This window comes from Chiloscyllium plagiosum, unplaced genomic scaffold (assembly GCF_037043375.1).
Source record: "Chiloscyllium plagiosum isolate Xiang-an unplaced genomic scaffold, Cpla_swu_hap1 HiC_scaffold_8, whole genome shotgun sequence".
Classification (NCBI taxonomy): Eukaryota; Metazoa; Chordata; class Chondrichthyes; order Orectolobiformes; family Hemiscylliidae; genus Chiloscyllium; species Chiloscyllium plagiosum.
The window spans coordinates 4,599,188-4,625,436 of record NW_028270146.1 but is presented as its reverse complement, the minus strand read 5'-3'; the positions used below and the strand labels follow the sequence as shown (position 1 = coordinate 4,625,436).

Here is a 26,249-nt window from a genome sequence, read left to right as displayed (position 1 = left end):
TCCTCTACCAATAAAAGCCAGTACGCCATATGCCTTCTTCACCGCACTATTTACCAGGGTGGCACCTGGGTGTGTACATGGACACCAAGATCCCTCTGCTCATCCACACTACCAAGTATCCGACCATTAGCCCAGTACCCCATCTTTTTGTTACTCTTACCAAAGTGAATCACCTCACACTTAGCTACATTGCACTCCACTTGCCACCTTTCTGCCCAGTTCTGCAACTTATCTATATCCCGCTGTAACCTGCCACATCCTTCCTCACTGTCAACAACTCCTCCGACTTTCGTATCATCTGCTGATGATAAGTTCTAAACTTCCAGCTCAGCACTGTCCCCATGACCTGTCCGGACGTGTCCTACCTGCCTATCTCCTTTTCCACCTATCCACTCCACCCTCTCCTCCCTGACCTATCACCTTCATCCCCTCCCCCACTCACCCATTGTACTCTATGCTACTTTCTCCCCACCCCCACCCTCCTCTAGCTTATCTCTCCATGCTCCAGACTCACTGCCTTTATTCCTGATGAAGGGCTTGTGCCCGAAACGTCGATTTCGAAGCTCCTTGGATACTGCCTGAACTGCTGTGCTCTTCCAGCACCACTAATCCAGAATCCAAACCCAATTTGCCTGACCCAGCTCTGGCATTGGTTAGACTTGCCCTTCAATGCTGGTTCACTCGGCCCATCGTGTCTGTGTTAGTTTCTTTGAAAGTTATCACACAAATCATGATTACATTGAAACGTGGAATATACTTGATGGGCTATGCACACTCGAGAGTGTGGTGTGGGAAAAGCACAGCCGATCAGGCAGCATCCGAGAAGCAGGAGAATCGACGTTTCAATCATAAGCCCTTCAGGAATCAGCCCTATGCACCCTGTAGATGGCCCTCAGCCTCCCCTCAGCCTTCTTAGGTCGAAGGAAAACAAGTCTCTGTTTGCAGCTGAGCTAGAACTCTGGCCCAGTCAACATCCTGGTCAATCACTTCTACAATCTCTCGAGTGCAATCACATCCTTCCTATGAGTACATGGAACATTCCTTGTTCCAGTCCTGTTCTGGCCTCCATCCACAACTCTTTCTCAGGTATATCAATGACATTATCAGTGCTGCTTCCTTCTCTTGTCTGGAATTGGACAACTTTATAAATTTTGCTTCCAATTTTCACTCTGCTCTCAACTTCACCTGATCCATCTCTGATTCCTGCCTTCCATTCCTTGACATCTCTGTTTCCATTTCTAGGGATAGACTGGTCACCAAATCCATTACAATCTCATCGGCTCCCCTTGAGTAGACATCCTCACATCCCATTTCCTGTAATGGAATTGAATTTGCTTTATTGTCACTTGCCTTGAATGAGTGCTTACGGCACTGTCTTACATATAAGATACTTAAATATTTGGTATAAAAGAATAATAAATAAAAATCTGGCATAATAAAAAGTTTTTAAAATGTACTTGAAATACAGTATACTTCACCATAGTCCATGCCAGCATCTAACCTCCACACTGCACTGGGCCAAGTGTCCAAACCATGCTGGGCTTCAAAACTCGAGGCTTCGCCTCCAGTCTGCAAGGACCTCTCCTCACCGTGCTGGCCTCTGGTCTGGGACTCGCTCCCCCATTCTTCTCTGGCTAAGTTTAAGAGTTTAAAAGTTTGAAAAAGAAATTCCAAAAGAGAAACAGAACAGGTGGACCTCCAGCTGGAGTGTCCTACCCTATTGCCATCTTGCCAGTCCTGTAAAATCTCTCTTTCATTCTCTCAGTTCCTCTATTGGATGTGTTCTGATGCTTTCCTAACCTGCAATCTTCTTCCCGACCTCTTCGCCCCCACCCCAGTCTGACCTATCACCCTCACCTTGACCTCTTTCCACCTATCACATTTCCGACGCCCCTCCCCCAAGTCCCTCCTCCCTACCTTTTATCTTAGCCTGCCGGACAAACTTTCCTCATTCCTGAAGAAGGGCTTATGCCCGAAACGTCGATTCTCCTGTTCCCTGGATGCTGCCTGACCTGCTGCGCTTTTCCAGCAACACATTTTCAGCTGTGTTCTGATGACGCTAGCTTCGACAAGAGGGCCTCTGAAATGTCCACCTTCTTCCTCAATTGAGAATTCATAGTTGATAGAGCCCTCAGCTGGGTCTGACTCAGCTCCCTCACTCAAGCTGTCACCCCCCCCACCCCGTTCTCACCCACAATGTCAATGGGGTCCTCCTTGTCCTCACCAACCATTCCACCAGTATACACATCCAAAGGATCATTCCCTTCCCTCCTTTGTCAACTCTTGTAATGTTCCAGATGCCTTCATTCATCCTCCACTCCCAGCACTGTCCCATGCAATGCAGAATGTGTAACACCTGCCTGTTTACTTCCTCCCTCCTCAATATCCAAGGGTTCAAACACATCTTCCAGGTGAAGCAGGGCTTTACCTATATTTTACTCAGTATAATCTATTGTATTCACTGCTTACAATGTTGTCTTCTCTACATTGGGGAGATGAAGTGCGCACTGGATCACTGCTTTGCAGAACACCTATGTTGCATCCGCAAAAATGACCCTGTTTCTGGTTGCCTACCACTTCAACATGTCACCGTGTTCCCTGGCCAACATCGAAGGAAACACCTTATTTTCTGTCTAGAACTTTCTTGACTCAATATTGAGTCCAATAATTGAAGGGCTTGAGCACCTTCTCCCATGTCCTTACCCCAACCTCCACATTCCAGGCCATATCACATGGGTTGCTACCATAAACAATCCATTATCAGCCACTAACAGTCTTCATTATTTACTATTCATTCTTCCCGGCTGACCTTTACCCATTCCTTTGTCTTCCCAACTGCTTTTCTTTCTGTCTGGGCTCCATCTCTCTACCTATCCTCCTCGATGTTTTTACGGTACGATCCCCTCCTTCCACCCATCTTCAGCATATGTAGCAATCTTTTCCTGGATACAACCAGTTCTGAAGAAAGGTCATGGATCAGAATGTTAATTCTGCTTTCTGTCTACAGAAGCTGCCTGACCTGCTGGGTTTTTTCAGCAATTTCTGAACCTGTGAATATTTTTGTTCAGATCTAGGGACGTCTTATACAACATGTCAGTGGTTTGTTTTAAATTTGATTTAATTTATTATTGTCATGTACCTCGGTACAGTGAAAAGTTGTTTTACATGTAGTGCAGGCAGGGTGATAGAACACAGTGAGGAATACAAAATTACGTCTGCAAAGAAAGTGCATAAAAAGCAATGATGTGGAGATGCTGAGTTTGGACTGGGGAGGACAAAATTTAAAAGAAAAATCACACCACCAGGTTATGGTCCAACAGGTTTATTTGGAAGTACTAGCTTTCAGAGCTCTGCTCCTTCATCAAGTAGCTGTGGAGCCGGATCATAAGACACAAAGTTTATAGCAAAGGATTACAGTGTCATGCACGCAACTGATATGATACATTGAACAAATCTAGATTGCTGTCAAGTCTTTCACCTTTTGAATAGGTTGTAGGTTTTGGTTCATTAATATGTAAATCCCAGAACTTCTTTCAAGCCACATTCTCAAGATAACATATGGTTTTATTAAAAAAGGTGATACTCAGCTCAGACAATGCATTAAAGGTGTGAGGTTAAAGTCTCTATATCCCAATCTTGAGTCAGACTGGTTCTATTTCCAAGGCGGATATGCAACAATGCAGAGTGGCCGAGCAGGGTCTGATAGCCAGGTTCGGTACCCATGAGGATGGCCTCAACTGGGACCTTGGGTTCATGTCACACCAGAGGTCACCCCACTACACGATACACTCACACACACATCATGTGGGCATTGGGCACCCACATTGCTATGAGGAAGGAAGTTCCGGGATTTTGAATGGCCATCTCCTATGTTATTGTAACTCTGATGGTTGGTTCCTTAATGAGGTGCTGGAATACCTGTCTTCAAAACTATTCTACAATAATTATAGTCATCCGTTTCCTAGATCTACCAGCAAACACTTTGGATAACCCTGTAAGATATCTGCTGCTTCATCCATTCCATTTGTACGTCAGCACAACAGTTTTCTGATTTGTCTTGTTTGCAGTCACTGAACAAATTTCTGCTTGTATGTATGATGCCCTAAATATATCCAGGGAGAATGCTTGCATGTGAGGGCATGGTGACATTTTAAAAAAGAATCATTATTGTTCTTCCAAAGTCTCTGTCTTGTTTCTTCATCTAATTCTGTTGCACTGTGATCGTTGCATCATATCAACTTTTGAGCTCCTTCTATGGTATTTCAAAGCTCTTCAGTTTTAACTTAATGGTTTGTGGGCTACACTGATGAAGCTAAATTTACTGTACATCGTTCATTGCATGAGGAGGATGACTGGGCTCTGTCTTTGAGGTGGTGCAGTTTTTGAAATGATTGTTTTTATCGCAATGATTTGATTTGATTTATTTATTGCCACTTGTATTTTGCTACAAAATACTGTGAGAAGTGTTTTATGCTGTCACCACTCTCTGGTGCCATCTTAAATCACAGAAAAATAAACCAAAACGTCAAATTCAAGTTTTGTGTAAAGACTTGGAGCTCGGGTCTGGTTGTCGTGGTTGTGGGTATATTCGCCGAGCTGGGAAGCTGATTTGCGGACGTTTCATCCCCTGTCTCGGTGACATCTTTCGTGCTTTGGAGCCTCCTATGAACCGCTGCTGTACTGCCTCTTCTGGAATTTATTTGGTTCCGTTCCTGCTGCTTCCGGTTACTGGTTCCGGTTGTTCGTTGTAGTGATCGGTATATTGAGTCTAAGTCAATGTGTTGATAGAGTCCATGGATGAGTGCCATGCTTCTAGAAGTTCTCTGGCTGTCCTCTGTTTGGTTTGTTCAATGATCGTTGTGTTGTCCCTGTTGAATTTATAGTCCCTGTCATCTGTGTGTATGGCTACTAGGGACAGCTGGTTGTGATGGTTAGTGGCTAGTTAGTGTTCGTGGATGCTGATTGCTAGTTGTCTGCCTGTTTGCCCTATATAGTATTTCGTGCAGTCTTTGCATGGAATTCTGTAAATTAGTCTTGCACGTGATGGGTACAGAGTCTTTTGTCCTTGTGAGTTGTTGACTGAGTGTGGCTGTTGGTTTATGGGCTGTCATGGAGCGGTTGGAGAAGTCTGGCTGTCAGTTCCAAGACATTTTTATATAAGGTAGCGTGGCTAGTGAATTAGGTCATGGCATATTCTTGTCGCGTTGTTTGTCAACAAGCACATAGACCTAGACCCAATGTACCAGCCACTACAGCGAACAACTGGAAGCAGCAGTGATGGAACCAAATAAATTCCTGAAGAGACAGTACAGCAGTGCTTCACAGGAGGCTCCAAAGCACTGAAAACGTCACCTAGACAGGGGATGAAACGTCTGCAAATCAACTTCCCAGTTATGCGAACACACCCACAACCACGACAAAACATAGAATATATGGGCAGAAAAATTTTAACAAAAAGGACAGTGAGGTTGAACACTTTTTAAGTGCTCTGGGCCTGCTGGCCAGGCATAAGTCCCTTTCATTGCGCTGCTGCCATCGGAACAGAAGACATCACTCCTTGGCACCATCACACCTCTACTGATACCTTTGTAACCATGAGTCCTTGCTGGACCTCACCAGTGCAGATGCCATCGATAGCATCAGGTACCGCAATGGCCCAAACCTAACTCCACCATGGCCTGCTTTGGGCCCACTTCGCTGATACATTTGTGTCTCTTACTGGCCAAGGAGTCTGACCCAGCAACTTGGAAATATGATGATATAATGATAAGTCATGATGGTGTGCGACTTACAGAGGAACTTGCAGGTTTGCTGCTCCCATGCACCTGTTGCCCTTGTTTTTCTGGGTAGTTGAGATCACACGCTTGGAAGGTATGATTGCAGGAAGGTTCATCATTGTTCATTAGAACAGTTTACAGCGAGTTTTGAGAAGATTTGTAGCTCAGGTTGAGGTTCTGGATGTAAGTTTGCTCGCTGAGCTGCAAGGTTCGTTTTCAGATGTTTTGTCACCATACTAGGTAACATCATCAGTGAGCCTCTGGTGAAGCACTGGTGTTAGTAACCCAATTTCTGTTTATGTGTTTAGGTTTCCTCGGATTGATGTCATTTCCTGCCGTGACGTCATTTCCCATGGTTTTGTCATTTCCTGTTTTTTTCTCCGAGAGTGGTAAATGGGATCCAAGTCAATGTGTTTGTTGATATAGTCCTGGTTGGAATGCCATATTTCTAGGAATTCATGTGCATGTCTCTGTTTTGTTTGTCCTAGGATGGATGTGTTATCTCACTCGAAGTGGTGTCCTTATTCATCTGTGTGTAAGGATACTAGAGAGAGTGGGTCATGTCTTTTTGTGTGTGGTTGATGTTTATGTATCCTGGTGGCTAGTTTTTTGCCTGTTTGTTACAGTTCTTGCACAGTATTTTATAAATGACATTAGTTTTGCTTGTTGTCAGTATATAATCTTTTAAGTGCATTAACTGCTGTTTTAGTGTGTTGGTGGGTTTGTGGGCTACCATGATGCCAAGAGGTCTGAGTAGTCCGGCAATCATTTCCAAGATGTCTTTGATATAGGGGAGGGTGGCTAAGGTTTTGTCTGCTTGTTTGGGTTTGTTGCTGAGAAATCGGTGATCTGTGTTCATTAGATAACTGTTCTTTTGAATGTGATTTTGATAGGTGATTTTCCTCTGCCCTTCGTAGTTTCTCTGTGGTGCAGCGTGTGGTGAATTATTGAAATAATGTTCTAATGTAGCTTCGTTTGTGAGTGTTGGGATAATTGGTTCTGTTGTTCGATATTTGGTGTGTATGTGTTGTTTTCCTGGAGACACTGGTTTGAAGTTGGCCATTGGCTGTCCGCTCTACTGTGACATCTAGGAATGGCAGTTTGTTGTTGTTATCCTCCTCTTTAGTGAATTTTATGCCAGTAAGGGAATTATTGATGGTCTTGACGGTTTCCTCTAATTTGTTTCATTTAGTGATGACAAAGGTGTCATCCACGTAGCGGACTCAAAGTTTCATTTCGATGGTTGGCAGAGCTGTTTTGTTCGAGTCTCTGCATTACTGCCTCTGCTAAGAACCCTGATATCGGAGATCCCATGGGGGTTCCGTTGGTTTGTCTGTAGGTTTTGTTGTTGAAGGTGAAGTGGGTGGTAGGGCATAGGTCCACTAGCTTGACGATGTTGTCCTTGCTGATGTAGTTGATGGTGTTTGATGTATGTGTCTTTGGGTCTTCTAATAGTGCAGTCAATATTTCCTTGGCCAGGTTGATGTTGTTGGATGTGAACAGGGCTGTTATGTCAAAGGAGACCATTATTTCATCCTGTTCTATCCTGATGTCTCTGGTGTTCAGGAATTCTTGGGTGGAGTGGATGGAGTCTTCTACTAAGTGTGTTAGTCTTTGTTTTAAAAAATTCTCAAGGTCAGGTTCGTAGGAGAGTAGTCTGACACAGAACAAACGACCAAGAGGCGAGTCTGCTAGAATATGGGCATTTTATTCCCCGCAGCGTCGCCAGAACGGGTCTGGCTTATACTCACTCTACATGTTACCAAAACTGGGAGCCGTCAGTTCTCGTAGAGCGGTTGCCAACAACCCACGCTCGGCGGTTAAACGTAACCCCGGAGCAGACTCACCGAACTGGAGACTTTTCCAGCTGATATACTCTTTTCCAGATATAAACATTCATGTGAACAGCAGAGCAAGGCTAAAAAACACATTCCATTCTGGTTACATACAGATAAGAAGATTCACACGGGACTAAGCAACACCTCCATTCCGGTTAGATTCACACATGTATTGGGACATAATTTTTAACCGTTTCACCACATTCCACTGCTTGGAATTTTACACCACATTCCACTGCTTGGCCCAATACATGTGTTACATTATGATTCACACATGTATTGGGACATAATTTTACACCACATTCCACTGCTTGGCCCAATACATGTGTTACATTATGCTTAATTCAGTTCAATTCGTTTCAGTTAATTTCAGTTCAGTCAATTCAGTGTAATTCAATTCAGCTCAGTTCAGGTCTGTTCAGTTCAATTCAATTGTGTTCAATTCAGTTCCGTCCATTTCAATTCAATTTAGCTCAGTTCCATTTTGTTCCGTTCAATTAGATTCACTTCAGTTCCACTCAGTTCAGTTCAGTTCAATCCCATTCAATTCTGTTAACTCCGCTTCAGCTTTTTGGACATGCCCACATCCTCCGCTGTACCCCAGGCAAGGGGTTCTTCGGCAGGACTGGGATCCTTTCTCAAACAAACTGCCACGTACATGCCCACATCCATGCCATCCCGGGACGGTCGGGACCTCCACAGTTTGTTCTTCTGGTTTCTTAGTCTTTTTCCAAAACATTGTTCTGTATCAAAATCTCTCCTCAATTGCGATTGACCCTGCTCGACTACGCCAACAGGTTCGTAGGAGAGTAGTCTGACACAGAACAAACGACCAAGAGGCGAGTCTGCTAGAATATGGGCATTTTATTCCCCGCAGCGTCGCCACAACGGGTCTGGCTTATACTCACTCTACATGTTACCAAAACTGGGAGCCGTCAGTTCTCGTAGAGCGGTTGCCAACAACCCACGCTCGGCGGTTAAACGTAACCCCGGAGCAGACTCACCGAACTGGAGACTTTTCCAGCTGATATACTCTTTTCCAGATATAAACATTCATGTGAACAGCAGAGCAAGGCTAAAAAACACATTCCATTCTGGTTACATACAGATAAGAAGATTCACACGGGACTAAGCAACACCTCCATTCCGGTTAGATTCACACATGTATTGGGACATAATTTTTAACCGTTTCACCACATTCCACTGCTTGGAATTTTACACCACAGTCTTTGGTGTAGCTCCTTGGCCAGTCTGTAAGTTGGTGTTCCAGGCAGTGAGACTATAGGTCTGAGGGGAGGCTCCTGGTTTGTGAATTTTGGGTAATCCATAGAGGTGTGATTTGTTGGATCCAACACATCCACCAACATCAACCTGGCCAAGGAAACACTGACTACACTATTAGAAGACCCAAAGACACAGACCTTCCATACCTGTTATTAGCCCAGTGAACCTTCTTTGTTTCTGTTTACAATATCAGAATATAATTTTAGGTAAGGGGCCAAAATATTCAACGCTAGCTGTGGATAATAAGTAGTAGAAGAAGGTAAAGACAGCTAGAGCCAAGGGTTTTAACAAATGAAGATTTGCCTGATTAGTCTGTAGACTAGTGACCAGTTACTGATGACAAAGGTCTTCTGTGTGCCAACAACTGCATGACTTGTTCTCAGGTAGCTGAACAGCTTTGGGCTGAGAACATAATATTGAGAAGACATCAGATCTCCACAGCCCAGGGCCTGTCTCTGATTTCAACACAGTAAAAGCCTCTTTAAGCCTGATGAAAACCAGTTTACCTTGCCTTCTGCAGCTGGTTTATAGCGGTGACTTACAAGTGACCTGGAAACTTAGTGCCTTCTGCAAACTAGTAGAAGCACCTGGGGAAGAAGACCAAGAGGCAACATTCTGATTAGCACAAGGATCCTGTCAACGATCATGTGAATAGGGGCCACCGTGCTGCTTTCACCTCTGTCCGTAATACCCATGTTTTTATTTCCTAAGTGTGTGTGTTTAAGTAAATTAGCGTTTTAACTAGTAGAGTTATGTGCTGATGGCACATAATTGTTTACCTGTATCCAGAGCCTATTTATTTGTAATAAATTGTAATTCTTGTTAGTACAGAAACCTGGCCCGTGCTTTCTTCGAAACTGGGTCTGAAAATCAGGTAAATTGAGGAATTTACATTTTAAAATGTTTAACTTTGTGACATCTCCAGGAATAATGGGGCTTGATTTCCAGTTTGCTACTCCGGTGAATTGTGACATGTTTTATTGTTTTCTCTGTTGTGAAAACAGAAGCAATATATTCATTTATTTTACTTGCAATTTCCTTATTACCTGCTACTAAATTACAATTCTTACCTTCTGGAGGATCAGCACTCTTCTGGTTAAATGGAGAAACTGTTACCCATTTTACATTCAGAGCTAGCGTCCTCTCGTACTTTTTTTTTTCTATCTTGAGTAACCTTTTATTCATTATCTACTGTTCTTTAAGTGCTGATCAGTCATCTGACCTGCCAGTCATCTTTGCACATGCGTATAGTCTTTGCTTAAGTTTGATGCTTCCCCTAAATTCTTTAGTTAGCCATGGATGGTGGGTCCTCCGTTTAGAATTTTTCTTTGTTGTAAATATATGCTTATTCTGAGTACTTTGAAATATCCACTTAAATACCTGTCACTGTGACTCTGTTGATCTGTTCTCTTGCTTAGTATGTCAGATCACTTTTTGCTGACATAGTTGCCCTTATTTAGGTTGCAATCACATTGAATATAAAAGTCAGCGTATTGTGCTGCTATCTAGGCAAGTCTTTACACTGAGGTCGTTAATTAATACCGTTACTTTGCACAATACAAAGTCCAATATAACTCTGATCATTTCCAAAACATGCTGCTTCAAGGAATTATCTTGAACTATCTGTAAACGCCTCATTCAGATTACTACTGCCAATCTGATTTTCCCAGCTTGTAGGTAGTCTAAAATTAACCTTGATTATTGCTGATGTTTTAACACAGACACTTGATATTTATTCTTGTATGCTTTGTCTCACATTGTGGTTATTGTTAGAGCACCTGTAGACCCTTCTCAATAGTGGCTCTTCAAACAACTATTTCTTATTTCCATCAACACCAATTCCAAATCTTGATTTCCTGAGCAAAGTATACTTTTAACTATTGCACAAATGCCATCCTTGATTAATGTGTAATAGAACATATAACATAAAAAATTACAACGCAATACAGTCCCTTCAGCCCTTGATGTTGTGCCGACCTGTGAAACCAATCCGAAGCCCATCTAACCTACACTATTCCATTGTCATCCATATGCCTATCCAATGACCATTTAAATGCCCTGAAAGTTGGTGAGTCTACTACTACTGTTGTATGCAGGGCGTTCCATGCCCCTACTACTCTCTGAGTAAAGAAACTACCTCTGACATCTGTCCTATATCTATCACCCCTCAATTTAAAGCTATGTCCCCTCATGCTAGCCATCACCATCCAAGGAAAAAGGCTCTCACTGTCCAACCCATATAGTTCTCTAATCATCTTGTATGTCTCTGTTATGTCACCTCTCAACCTCCTTCTTTCAAACGAAAACAGTCTCAAGTCCCTCAGGCTTTCCTTGTAAGATCTTCTCTCCATACCAGGCAACATCCTGGTAAGTTCTCCCTGTACCCTTTTCAATTATTCCACATCCTTTCTATAATGTGGTGACCAGAACAATACGCAATATTCAATTGCAGCCGCATCAGAGTTTTGTACAGCTGCAGCATGACCTCTTGACTCCGAAACTCAGTCCCTCTACCAATAAAAGCTAACTCAACATAAGCTTCCTTAACAACACCATCAACCTGGTTGGCAACTTTTAGGGATCTATGGACATGAACACAGAGATCCCTCTGCTCATCTACACTACCAAGAATCTTATCATTAGCCCAGTACTTTGTATTCCTGTCTTTGGTTCATATTTTTCTTGAATACCATGTACAGCATATGTAAAGCACTTTCATATGTCCAGTGGTTCTGAAATGCACTACAGGATTGTAAGCCTTTTCCTTTTAATCTTTGGTACTTTACCAGGATAGTTGCCACGGTAAGGCTCGTTATTTGGCACAGTAATGTAAATTGATCATGTGCAGCTTTGGTATTGTCCTTGCATGAGAATTCAAATGGCAGTCTATAATTCCTAGTTTTTCTGTCCTCCTTATTCGCGAACTGTGCAATATAAAAACATTGTGATATAATAATTATTAATAAAGATTTTAAGTGAAGCTATGTACCATTGTACGTATGGTGCTGCCGTAAATGGTGACTTGTAATCTTTTCACTGTATTCATTTGAGTACATGTGACAATAAAGCTAATTCAATGCAATTCAAAATTGTAACTAAATGGAGATGGTAAAAGAGGTCCTCACTAAATAATAATCCATTTTCCCTTGTAAAATCATTAAATCATTGAATGGTTATAACACAAAGGGAGCCCATTTGGCCTATTGTCAGATGTCTGTAAAAGCAGTTCATCTGGTACCACTCTCTTTGTTACCCCATAATCCTACTTGTTTTTTTGAATAGATAATTATCCAGAAAGATTGGTTTTGCAGCATTTTAATTCATCCAAAAAGACATTCATAAATGTTGGAACTTTGCAATCAAACACTGAAAATGTCCAAAATAAGTCAGCATCTGGTAGAAAATTCAGATTAATTCAGTGAAGACAGCAAAACTAGTAGAATTAGGCAGGAGAGGTAATTATTACTTAGGACATGGCTATACATGCTTCTTAAAATGTCATTACCTAGTATTCTTTGTTTTGATTCACAGTGAAGATGGTTGAATGGATTACCCTGTGAGGAGTGGTCTGAAGTGGAGCAGGATGGATTTGTTGGGTCTACCAAGAAGGTGACACCTTTAGTGGTCCAAGTGCATCACGTGAAGCTGTTTAGTCTTGAGTTGGAGCTGGAGCTGAATGGGAATGCCTGCCGTTAGTCATGTGCCAGAAAATTCTTCCACAGCATCCGATGAGGAGGACCATGAGTAAGTGAGCTTCATATCAGAAGCATTTAAATTCCATCATGTCCTCCCTCTTCTTTGTGTAACTTCCTTCTACTATACATCCTTTTCCTTCCACTAAATTTTTTTCCTCTGACTCTGACCTCATCCATCTCCGTATTGTGCCATCATTTCCACTTCTCTGGAATTAGAGTTAAACTCTTCCAAAGTTCATGCAGTTTCAATTCTAATTTTGAGAAATCACCCTCTGCACTATCATAGCTTTCCAGTTTCTCCCATCTTCTTGTGTGTGTGCCACTTCCTGTCAATGCTGAAAAATGCAAATAAATGAACTTCTGTAACCTTCCTGTTGACATATCTTGTTGAAGTTAGTGTGAGGCATCAAGAGTGTGACTCACTGTAACAATACACCATGCTGAATGTCATGAAGCTCAGTTGACTGGTTTGTGATACAGAGTGATGTCAACAGTGTGGGTCCAATTCCTGCATTGGCTGAGGTTACCACAAAAGATTCTGCTCTTCAACCTCTCTCTCACCAGAGGCATGGTGACCCTCAGGTTTTGTTTTCTTCACTTGTGGGGATGTGGGTGTCACTGACTGGGCCTGCATTTATTGTCCGTCCACAGTAGCCCTTGAGAAGGTGAAGGTGAGCTGCCTCCTTGAACCGCTGCAGTCCACTTGGTGTAGGTTGAATCACATCTGCCCTTAGTGATGGAATTCCAGGGCAGTTTGAAATCTGAAATTTTTAACCAAGTGACAGTGAAGGAATGCCAATATATTTCCAAGTCAGGATGATGGGGAGCTTGGAGGGGAACTTGCAGGTGCTGGTGGTGTTCCCATCAACTTTCTGCCCTTGTCCTTCTCAATGGAAGTGGTCGTGGGTTTGGATGGTGCTGTCTGAGGATCTTTGCTGACTTTCTGCTGTGTATCTTGTGGATAGTACAGACTGCTGCTACTGAGCATCATTGTTGGAGGGAGTGGATCTTTGTAGGTCTGGTGTCAATCAAGCGGGCTGCTTTATCCTGAATGATGTCAAGCTTCTTAAGTGGTGTTGAAGCTGTACCATCCAGGTGAGTGGGGAGTATTCCATCACGCTCCTGGCTTGTGCCTTATGAATGGTGGCCAGGCTTTGAGGAGTCAGGAGGTGAGTTACTTGCCACAGTATTGCTAAACTCTCAGCTGCTCTTGTCACTGTTTATGTGGTGTGTCCTGTTGAGTTTCTGATTAATGATAACACCAAGGATGTGAATAGTGGCGGATTCAGTGATGATAACACCACTGAGGTCAAGGGTCAGTGGTACGATGATTCTTATTGGAGACGGTTATTGCCCAGCATTTGTGTGGTGCAATATCACTTGCCAGTTGTCAACCGAAGCCTGGATATTGTCCAGATCCTTGGGCATTTGACACTGAAGCAGTCCATGTTCAGAGGAGTTGCGAGCGGTGCTGAACATTGTGAAATCATCAGTGAACATCCCTACTTCTGACGAAGGGAAAATCATTGATGAAGCAGCTGAAGATAGCTGGGCTGAGGACACTACCCTGAGGAACTCCTGCAAAAATGTCCCAGAGTGGGAATGACTGACTTCCAACAAGTACAACCATCTTCCTATGTATCAGATCTGACTCCACTCAACAGAAAATTTGCCCCCAACACCCATTGTTTCTAGGTATTTGCTAGAACTCCTTGGTGTCACATGCAGTTGAATGTGTCCTTGATGTCAATAGCTGTCACTTTCACCGCATCTCTAGAATTCACTCTTCTAGAACATAGAACATAGAACAGCATAGGAACGGACCCCTCTCCCACAAATCTTGTGCGAAATGTGATGCCAAATGAAACTAATCCCTTCTGCCTGGCCTTGGTCCTTATCCGTCCCTTCCTTGTGTAGTCATGTGCTTATCTCATTATAACTCATACTGTCTAAGCCAGGCAGCATCCTGGTAAACCTCTTCTGCCCCCTCTCCAAAGCTGCCTCATCCTTCTTGATTAGATTAGATTCCCTGCAGTATGGAAACAGGCCATTTAGCCCAACAGGTCCACACAGACTCTGCGAAGAGTAATCCACCCAGACCCATTTCCCTACATTGACCCCTGACTAATACACCTAACACTGTGGGAGGAAACTGGAGCACATGGAGGAAACACATGAAGACACAGGGAGAATGTGCCAACTCCACACAGGCAGTCGCCCGAGGTGGGATTGGACCTGGGTCTTTGGTGCTGTGAGGCAGCAGTGTTAACCACTGAGCTACAGTGCTGCCAGTAATGTGGCAACCAGAATTGAACACATTATTGTAAGTGTGGGCTAACCAAAGTCTTATAAAGCTGCAACATAATATCCTGATTCTTGTACTTTATTCCCCAACCAATAAAGACAAGTACAGAGGAACCTCGATTATCTGGCATTTGATTATCCGAATTTTGGATTATCTGGCAAGATCGCAAGGTCCCGATGCTCGGCTAAACTATGTTATCAAACATTTGATTATCCGGAATTCAGTTAACTGAATGAAATACTGTCCGCCCATGACCTTCAGATAATTGAGGTTCCTCTGCATGCCATATGCCTTTCTTACCACCCTATCTACTTGTGTCGCCACTTTCAGAGAACTATGGACTTGAACCCCAAGATCCTTCTGAACATCAATGCTGTTCAGAGTCCTGTCATTTAACTGTATTGTTTTCCTTAACATTTGATATCCCAAATGCGGCACCTCACACTTATCCGGATTAAACTCCATTTGCCATTTCTCTGCCCATATCTGCAACTGATCTATATCCTTTGACAGCCTCCTACACTATCCACAACTCTACTGACCTTTGTATCATCTGCAAACTTACAAACTCACCTACTTACATTTTGTCCATGTTTGAACCAGGGTGTAAATGAGGTCAGGAGGAACTCAAACTGGGCATTACTGAACAGGTTACTGCTGAGCAGGTGCTGCTTGATAGCGCTGTTGATGACACCTTCCAGTTTACTGATGATCGAGAGTGGATTGATGGGATGTAATTGGTCGGTTTGGATGTATCCACCTTTTTGTGTACAGGACATATCTTGGCAATTTTCCACTTTGTTGGTAAATGCCAGTATTGTAACTTGAGCTTGGCTGAGGGAATAGCAAGTTATGGAGCACAAGTCTTCAGTACAACATTGCCAAAATGTTGTCAGGGCCAATAGTCTTTGCAGTTTCCAGAACCTCCAACCATTTCTTGACGTCAGGTATAGTGAATCAAATTGGCTGAAGGCTGGTATCTGATGCTGGGCACCACTGAAAAACCGTCACCAGTTGTCTCTAGTGAGAGAGCAGCACTATGATGGTATTATCTCTACCTTCTACTGATACACCATTAATGCAACTCTGCTATGGTATACATTTTAACATCTTGTTCAGCATTACACATTTTAGAGTCTCCCCAGTGAGAATTGCAGAGATGCTTGGGGTTCAGTTGGGTGTAATTTCTGAATAATGTCTGTTTGAACTTTGAAAAACAACATCTGATTCTCTGAAGAGTTTACAACTTCTTGGTGACATATACTATAGATGCTGTTACGATTCCCTAAGCCCCACTACTTCGTGAGTTGTACCAAAAATGTCAATATCAAAAAGATTCCTGATGAAGGACTTATCCCCGAAATATCAATTCTCTTGCCCCTCGGATGCTGCCTGACCAGCTGTGCTTTTCCAGCACCACTCTCTCGACCAAAAATATCAATGTTTGAATTGTGACAAAAGTGATCAATTTGTTTCTCTTCATCACTATTGTCTAAGACAAAAAAGACTTTCACCAGATTTTGTTTTGAATTTACTGAATAAAATAACTTATCTATTGGAAACAAACCTATGCTTTAAGGATGTGCATAAATTGATTATTAACAAAATTACTATAGTGGATTAAACTATAACCTAAACGTGCGCACATTCATATAAAAGCAAGATGAGATGACACAAGTCTGCAGGAGAATCAAGAGTAGAAAAATGGGGTAAAGCCCTGTTGATCAAGAGTACAAATAAAAAGGGAGAACAAGGTGACTTTCTCAGTTTGTTTGGTTTCTTGTTGATGAAATTGCATTAGTGTTGACTGAAAATGAATGGAAGAACCTCAGCTTAGGTTTTGGTCAATTAGACATATATCTGAGGGTTGAGTTAGTAGTCAGCAACCTTCCGCGTTAGACCCCTTCCAAATCCATGTCTTTCTATCCAACGGTTAAGGCCAAGAGAACAAAGAAAATTTACAGCCCAGGAACAGGCCCTTTGGCCCTCCAAGCCTGAGCCGATCCAAATGCACTGTCTAAACCTGTCGCCCAATTCCTAAGCATCTGTATCCCCCTGCTCCCCACCTACTCTTGCATCTGTCCAGATGCACCTTAAATGAATCTACCGTGCCTGACTCTACCACCTCTGCTGGCAACACATTCCAGACACCCACCACCCTCAGTCTGAAGTACTTGCAACGTGTATCCCCCTTAAACCTTCCACCTCACACCTTGAAAGCATGACCTCTCGTTATTGAATTCTTCACCCTGGGAAAAAGCTTGTCTCTATCCACCCTGTCTATACCCTTCATGATTTTATAAACCTCAATCAGATCCCCCCTCAATCTCCTTTTATCTAGTACAAACAAACCTAGCTTCCGCAACCTCTCTTCATAGCTAGCACCTTCCATACCAGGCAACATCCTCGTAAACCTTCTCTACACCCGCTCCAAAGCATCCACATCCTTTTGGTAATGTGGCGACCAGAACTGTACACAGTATTCTAAATGCGGCTGAACCAATGTCTTGTACAATGTTAACATGACTTGCCAGCTCTTATACTCAATACCCTGTCTGATGAAGGCAAGCATACTATATGCCTTTGTGACCACTCTGTCCACCCGTGCAGCGACCTTCAGGGTACAATGGACCTGCACTCCCAGATCTCTCCGCCCATTAACTTTCCCCAAGGTTCTTCCGTTCATTATATAATTCGCTCTAGAATTAGACTTGCCTAAATGCATCACCTCACATTTGTCTGGATTGAAAGCCATCTGCCACTTTTCCGCCCAACTCTCCAGTCTATCTATATCCTCCTGCATTCTCTGACAGTCCCTTATGCTTTCTGCTACTCCACCAATCTTTGTGTCATCTGCAAACTTGCTGATCATACCAACAGTGCCCTCTTCTAGATCATTTATGTATATTACAAACAACAGTGGCCCCAATACTGACCCCTGTGGAACACCACTGGTCACCTTTCTCCATTTCGAGAAACTCCCTTCAACTACTAATCTCTGTCTCCTGTTGCTCAACCAGTTCTTTATCCACCCAGCTAGAACACCCTGCACACCATGTGACTTCACTTTCTCCATTAGTCTACAATGGGGAACCTTATCAAACGCCTTACTAAAGTCCATGTATATGACATCAACAGCCCTTCCTTCATCTAACAACTTGGTCACTTCCTCGAAGAACTCTATTAAGTTGGTAAGGCACAATCCCCCCCCCCCCACAAAACCATGTTGCCCATCACTGATAAGCTCATTCTTCTCTAAATATAAATAGATCCTACCCCTCTGTACCTTCTCCAGCATCTTTCCCACCACCGACATCAGGCTCACTGGCCTGTAGTTACCCGGAATATCCCTACTACCCTTGTTGTCCCCCCGTACAAGATGAGCAACCTTCCAGTCCTCTGGCATCTCACCGGTGTTTAAGGATGATATCCGTCAGGGCCCCAGCTATTTCCTCTCTCGCCTCCCTCAGCAACCTGGGATAGATCCCATTTGGTCTTGGGGATTTGTCCACCTTAATAACCTCTAGCATACCCAACACATCTTCCCTACTTATGCCAACGTGATCCAGACTAATCAAACTTCTATCTCTAATCTCAAGATTCATCATGTCCCTCTCCTCAGTGAACACTGCTGCAAAGTACTAATTCAGAATCTCACCCATTCTCTCAGGTTCGGCACACAGCCTTCCTTCATTAACTTTTAGTGGACCAATCCTTTCTCTAGTTACCCACTTGCTTCTTATATAAGAATAAAATACTTTGGGATTCTCCTTAATTCTGCTCGCTAAAGTTATCTCGTGATCCCTTTTCGCCCGCTTGATTCCTTGTTTAAGACTTGTCCTACTCTTCCGATATTCCTCCAGGGCCCGTTCTGTTCTTAGCTGTCTAGACCTTATGTACACTTCCCTTTTCCTCTTGGCTAGTCGCACCATTTCTCCTGTCATCCGCGGTTCACGAATCTTGCCCTTCCTATCCTTTGCCTTCAACGGGACATGCCTATCCTGCACTGCCATTAACCTATCTTTGAAAGCTTCCCACATCTCAAATGTGTACTTCCCTTCAAATAGCTGTCCAGTCCACATTTCCCAGCTCCTGCCTAATTTTGATATAATTGGCTTTGGCCCAGTTTAGTACTCTTCCCTGAGGACCACTCTCTTCCTTGTCTACAAGTATTCTAAAACTTACAGAATTGTGGTCACTGTTCCCAAAGAAATCCCCCACTGCAACTTCTACCACTTGTCCTGGTTCGTTACCCAGTACCAGGACCAATATGGCCCCTTCCCTCATCGGACTATTGACATACTGCTCTAGAAAACTCTCCTGGACGCTTCGTACAAATTCTACTCCATCTAGATCTCTGACGCTAAATATATCCCAGTCAATGTTGGGAAAATTAAAATCTCCCATCACCACTACCCTATTGCCTCTACAGCTATTCATAATCTGTTTACCTATTTGTTCTTCTACCTCACGCTCACTGTTGGGAGCTCTGTAATGTAACTGCACCCTTCTTATTTCTCAGCTCCACCCATAATGCCTCAGTACCCAACACCGCCATAGAGTCCCCCTTTAGCACAACCGTGATAATGGCCTTGACCAGCAATGCAACTCCACCCCCTCTTTTACTTCCCTCTCTGTCCTGTCTGAAGTGTCTATATGCCCGAAACGTCGATTCTCCTGTTCCTTGGATGCTGCCTGACCTGCTGCGCTTTTCCAGCAACACATTTTCAGCTCTGATTTCTTACAAGGTTAACAAATAGTATGGACCAGGTTTCTATTTAATAAGAATTTCTATTTATTACAAGTAATAAAGGTACACACCTATGAACTGTCAGCATATAACGCTACTAATTAAAACACTACTTTCCTTATAAACTCCCCCTTACACACTCACAAGGGAAAAAACATAGCTGGAGGGTTGAAGTGTAAGATTGTTCAGTAGACTTTGTTCTTGAATTCTGTTACATACAAAACATAGAAACTAAGAGCAGGAGGAGGCCATTCAGCTCTTTAAGCCAGTTGAGTTGTCTTTTGTTGATCTGATAGATTCTTCTTGGCTTTCCTTTTCTATTGGTTTGCAAAGGGCACAGTTTGGCTGGTTCACTTGTAAAATGCCTCTGATTTATCAATTAAAAGTCACACCTTACAGCAACTGCTGAAGGAAAGATCAACTAGTTTTCTTCAAGTTTGAAATGAGCTTTGACTGCAGGAGCTCCTGAACTGATGAAGATCAAATACTTTCTCTGTAACTTTTTCTGGATTCCTGCTGTTCCTTTACTTAAGAACCAATCACATGGCTGTTGCCATCATTAGTCATTAGTCCGTGGACATGTTGTTAGAGTCTTGTGCAGAAGAGATCCTTCGGCCCATTGACTCTGTCCCGACTTTTGAGAAACAACTGACCTTCAACGTAATCCATTTTATTGGCTCTTGGCTCAGAGACTTGTGGTACTTTTTAAAGAATGTGAGGCAACTCGTCACATCACCCTCCCAAGCAGCGCATTCCAGATCACTACCATCCTCTGGTTTAAAAAAAACATTTTGCACATAAACCTGCCCCCTCGTCTTGACCTGTATCCTCTCATGACTGACCCTTCAGCTGAGGGGGACAAACTGACCCTTATACACCCCTTTTAGTTTTGTACATCTAAATCAGATTGACCTCTCAGTTGTCTTTGCTCCAAAGAGAACAACCCAAGTTTATCCAACCTTTCCTCATAACTTAAATTTTCCATCCCAGGCAGCATCCTGGTGAATCTCCTCTGTATCCCCTCCAGTGCAATCACATTCTCCCTGTAATGTGGCAACCAGAACTGCACGCAATACTCTGGTCGATACAATTCTAACATATCCTTCTTGCTTTTGTAATCTATGCCTTAATTAAAAATGCCTTTTATACCGCCCTACTGTATGCTCTTCTGCCCTCTATGGACAAACACATCAAGGTCTCCTTGTTCCACAGAACTTAATGTCATGCCATTCATTGAATATTTTCTTGTTAAATTACTTCCAAATTGTATCACCTGACACTTTCAAGGTTAAGAAATGCACTCTGTCCAAGCCCTTAACACCATGTCTATCCCAGTCAATGTTGGGAAAGTTGAAATCACCTACTACTGTTACCCTGTATTATTACTTTTACATACCTCCATGAATTGTCCACACATTTACTCCTCAATTTCTTCAAGGTGATGGCATACTGATAATGTCACTGGATTGCTAATTTAGGCACGCAATCTTAATACTGTCAGAGCTGGTGTTCAAATCCCATCATAGCAGATAGTAAAATTGGCAAGGCTCCGGATGGTAGGTTGCTTAGTAAAGTTTGATTACATGGGATCCATGGAAAGCTAGCCAATTGGACTCAAAGTTGGAGTGGTGATAGAGGATTGTTGTTCAGACTGGAGGCCTGTGACCAGCGGTTTTCCACAGGCATCGGTGCGGAGTCCATATTTATTTATTTATTTATTTATATGAATGATTTGGATGACAATATAGGAAACATGGCTAGTACGTTTGTGGATGACACTAAAATCGATGGTATCGTATGCAGTGAAGAAGATTATCTAAGAGTACATTGGGATCTTGATCAGCTAATGGGCTAAGGATTGGCAGGTGGAGTTTAATTTGGATAAATGCGATTTTGCATTTTGGTAAGACTAACCAGGGCAGGACTTATGCAGTTAATAGTAGGGCACTGGGGACTGTTGTCAAACAGAGAGACTAAGGGGTTCAGGTACATAGTTCCTTGAAAGTGGTGTCACAGGTAGACAGGATGGCAAAAATTATGTTTGGCTTCATTGGTCAGAGCACTGAGTATAGGAGTTGGGACATTGTGTTGTGGCGATACAGGATGTGGATGAGGCCACTTGTAGAGTACTGTGAGCAGTTCTGGTCATCCATCTCTTGGAAGGATGTTATTAAGTTGAAAATTATGAAATGATTTACAAAGATGTTACCAGGCCTGGAGGGTTTTAGTTATGAGGAGAGGCTAGATAGGCTGGGACTTCTTTCCCTGGAGCGTAGGATGTTGAGGGTGACTTTATAGAGGTTTATGAAATCATGAGAGGCATGGATAAGTTCATAGCCAAGGTCTTTTCCCTGGAGTAGTGGAGTCCGAACCACAGTCAGGCGACTGTCTGTGTGGAGTTTGCATGTTCTCCCCGTGTCTGCATGGGTTTCCTCCGGGTGCTCCGGTTTCCTCCCACAGTCCAAAGATGTGCAGGTCAGGTGAATTGGCCATGCTAAATTGTCCGTGGTGTTAGGTAAGGGATAAATCCCTTGGGTAAGGCAAATGGAGCTAGTTTAGTTTCAGAAACGTGGATGGCATGGATGAGTTGGACTGAACGGTCAATTTCCATACTGTATGACTATGACGATAAAATCTGGAAGTAATAGTGACCGTCAATAGATGTAAATTGTCCATTTGATGTCCTTTAGGGAAGGAAATCTGCCATCCTTACCTGGTATGGTCTACATTTGTCTGCAAGCAATGTAGCTGCCCTTTTTTTTATCCCTAAGCTCTACCCACAAAGCTTCATTTGATGTCCCCTCCAAATCATAATTTCCCCTTACAGCAGTAACTGACTCCTTCACAAATAATTCAAAGCCACCTCTTTTCCGCTTTCTCTGAGTCACCTGAAGATTCTATATAACGGAATGTTGAGTTGCTAATCCTGCTGTTCCATCTACCATGGCTCTGTGATGGCTACGATATCACACTTTCATGAATCAATCATTGCCCTCAGCTCATCCACTTTACTTGCGATATTCCTGGTATTAAAGATCATCCAGCCTTTCCTTACTCCCTTTAAAATTAATACAGCTGCACTCTGCCTGACTTGATTGTTTTACGATATGATGCTGTGCTTTTATTCTGCTAACAAGCTGTGTTCCTTCCCCCACCAAATTTTGCCACCTGGCTGCATTTGTATACAACCTCATGGCGCCAATTTGTCTGCATCCACTTCAATTATTGTCTTATTATTCAAACAACTATTTATGATGCTTCTGGGGATGTAAAGCTACTTTAAGTGGATTTGTGTTTGTGTCACTGTGTTCTCAAGTAGTATGAATGACCTTTTAGGGTGAAATAAAGAAGAGGTTGCATTATGTAATCTCCTCTTTGCCATTATCGACCCATCCGAATATGAAAATTGAAAGAGCTCTGAGAAGGGGTCACTTGACCTTAAACATTAACTCTGATTTCTCTCCACGGATGCTGCCAGACCTGCTGAGCATTTTCAGCAATTTCTATTTTTGTTCCACCCCAATGTGATCATTTTGTATTCGGAAGCATATGAAGAATGCTTTATTTCATGTATTTTTGCTCGTCATTGGTGTTTGCCTAATAGAGTACTAAGCCAGAAAATACAGGCACTTTTCCAGTTGGTGCTTAGTTAACTGAATTCACTCAGGAGAGCAAAAGACTAAAAGATACAGGGAAGAATTAGGTCATTTGATCATGGCTGATATGTTTCTCAATCAAACTCTCTTGTCTTCTCCCTGTAACCTGTGATCCCCTGACTAATCTTTGGTGACCTTTAAACGGCAATTGGATAGGTACATGGATGGGTGCTTAAGCTAGGACAAATGTTCGGCACAACATCGTGGGCCGAAGGGCCTGTTCTGTGCTGTATTGTTCTATGTTCTATGTTCTAATAAAGAACCTATCTATCTCTCTTCTAACGGCACTGAATGACTAGACTTCCAACAACTTGCTGTAGAATGTGTTCCACAGTTTCACCAATCTGTGGCTGAAGAAATTCCTCCTCATTCTCAGTTCTGAAGAGCCTTCCCTTTACTCTAAGGCTATCCCTCCAGGTCCTAATCTCTCCTACTAGTGGAAAGGTCTTCTCCACGTCCAATCTATCCAGCCCTCTCAGTATTCTGGAAGTTTCCATGACAACCAAGCCAACCCTGCCAAACCCTACCCCACTTCACCCCAATCCTTCTAAACTGCATGAAGTACAGATCCAGGGCTCTCAACTTCTCCTCATATTACAAGCTCTTCATTTCTGAGATCAATTGTGAACCTCCTCTGGATCTCCTCCAAGGCCAACATATCGTTCCTTGTATACAGGTCTCAAAACTGCTCACATTATTTCAAATGCAGTCTGACTGGAGCCTTACACTGCCTCAGTAGTGATTCACTGCTGTTATATTCTATAGCTTTCAAAGTGAATGCTCGTATTTCATTTTGCCTCCTTGCTGCCGACTGAACCTGCATGTTTTTTTTTAATGGATATTTTTATTGAAAATTTAACGTTTTTACAAACTCACAAAGTAATACGCACAAATACAAACATTAATATACAATTACATATTAAATAAATAATAACCAAAACCTAACAGACAAAAAGAGATAAAGAAAAAAAAGGAGAAAACAAAACTCAACTAACAACTAATCTAACCTATAACTAACCAGAGCGTATAAAAAAATATCTTGCATTACTCAAGAGAAAAAAAATGATAACATAGTAATTAAACAGTGAAGTACATGCTCGGAACGAATTAACATCAAGTCATAATAAAACCCATATTCATACGGGATTCCTCCCCCCAAGGGCCCCCAGACCAGCCAGAACTGCTACCACAACTAGATGAAAGCCCTTGACAAAATGGCCGAAATATCTATATCTATATAATTCAGGAAGGGCTGCCATATTTTATAGAATAATTCCATTTTTTGGTGGACCATATTTGTAAGGAAGTCAAGGGGAATACATTCCATAACCAAACTATACCAATTCGAAAGTTCTGGAGGGCCCCCAGCTGCCCAGTTTACTAAGATATTTTTCCTTGCTCAAAAGGAGAGAATGGAAAATAATTTCTTCCCGTGCACATCCAGCTCGAATAGCCCAGGAGAAGAGATACTGGACCTACTCTAATTTCCGCTCCCAAGATTTCTGTCAAAGCATTTGCTACGCTGACCCAGTATTTGCGGATCTTATGACATGTCCATAAGCAGTGTGTGAAAGTGCCCACCTCTATTTTACATTTGGGACACATTGAGATTAGATTTCTTACAGTGTGGAAACAGGCCCTTCGGCCCAACAAGTCCACGCTGATCCGTCGAAGCGCAACCCACCCAGACCCATTCCCCTACATTTACCCCTGCTCCTAACACTACGGGCAATTTAGCATGGCCAATTCACCTAACCTGCACATTTTTGGACTGTGGGAGGAAACCGGAGCACCCGAAGGATACCCACGCAGACACGGGGAGAATGTGCAAACTCCACACAGTTAGTCGCCTGAGGAGGGAATTGAACCCAAGTCTCTGGCGCTGTGAGGCAGCAGTGCTAACCACTGTGCCACCATGCCGCCCTAAACTTTGCCAATTGTTCCGGTGCTATATGAGTCCTATGGAGTATGTTTAACCGAATGGCTTGAGTTCTATTACAGATGGAGATTTTTCTGGCATTTTCCCAGATGTCGTCCCACATTTCTGTGGATATTTCAAACCCCAATTTCTGATCCCATGTTCTAAGCAATTGTTCCATGTCTTCTGAAATTTCGTTATGTAATAAATGATAGAGAGTGCTGACAGGGGGTAAACCCATTGGCCACAACACTCTTCATAGAGTCATAGAGCCATAGAGATGAACAGCATGGAAACAGACCCTTCGGTCCAACCCTTCCATGCCGACCAGATATCCCAACCCAATCTAGTCCCACCTGCCAGCACCTGGCCCATATCCCTCCAAACCCTTCCTATTCATATACCCATCCAAATGCCTCTTAAATGTTGCAATTGTACCAGCCTCCACCACTTCCTCTGACAGCTCATTCCATACACATACCACCCTCTGTGTGAAAAAGTTGCCCCTTGGATATCTTTTATATTTTTTCCCTCTCACCCTGAACCTATGCCCTCGAGTTCTGGACTCCCCAACCCCAGGGTCTATTTACCCTATCCATGCCCCTCATAATTTTGTAAACCTCTACAAGGTCACCCCTCAGCCTCCGACTTCATTTCTTATCTAATCTTCTTCTGTACGTAATCTCAAATTTGGAAGTATTGAAAGAGGTCTCCACTAGGGAGTCCAAATTTCTGGTGCAGTGTTCAAAAGACATCATGACCCCCTCATCAAACAGATCCCCTAAACAGGAGATATCCCTGGACCTCCAGGATTTGAATGTGGCGTCTGTGAGCCCCGGTTAAAAACCCCACTATAGGAGTATAAAGGGAGGTTTTATGTGAATTACCCTCGTTTTGCTGCATTATCTTCCAGGCTTTAATTGTGTTTAATACGATAGGGTTTTTACAATGGTCCATATTGACTTTCATCTTATCTAAAAATAAGAGGTTAATAAGAGGACACTTTGCTTGAGAAGCCTCAATGTC

General features: G+C 42.9%; 1 protein-coding gene across 2 annotated transcripts in view; it reads left to right on the top strand.

The window, feature by feature from the left end:
* The window catches only part of ttll5 (tubulin tyrosine ligase-like family, member 5), a 451,975-nt gene that overhangs the window by 1,202 nt on the left and 424,524 nt on the right, over positions 1 to 26,249 (top strand). For both annotated transcript variants that reach the window (XM_087989544.1, XM_087989543.1), the window contains exon 2: positions 12,431 to 12,643. In XM_087989544.1, the coding sequence (XP_087845670.1) occupies positions 12,576 to 12,643 (68 nt within the window). In that variant the 5' untranslated portion in view covers positions 12,431 to 12,575. The remainder of the gene's footprint in view (positions 1 to 12,430; positions 12,644 to 26,249) is intronic.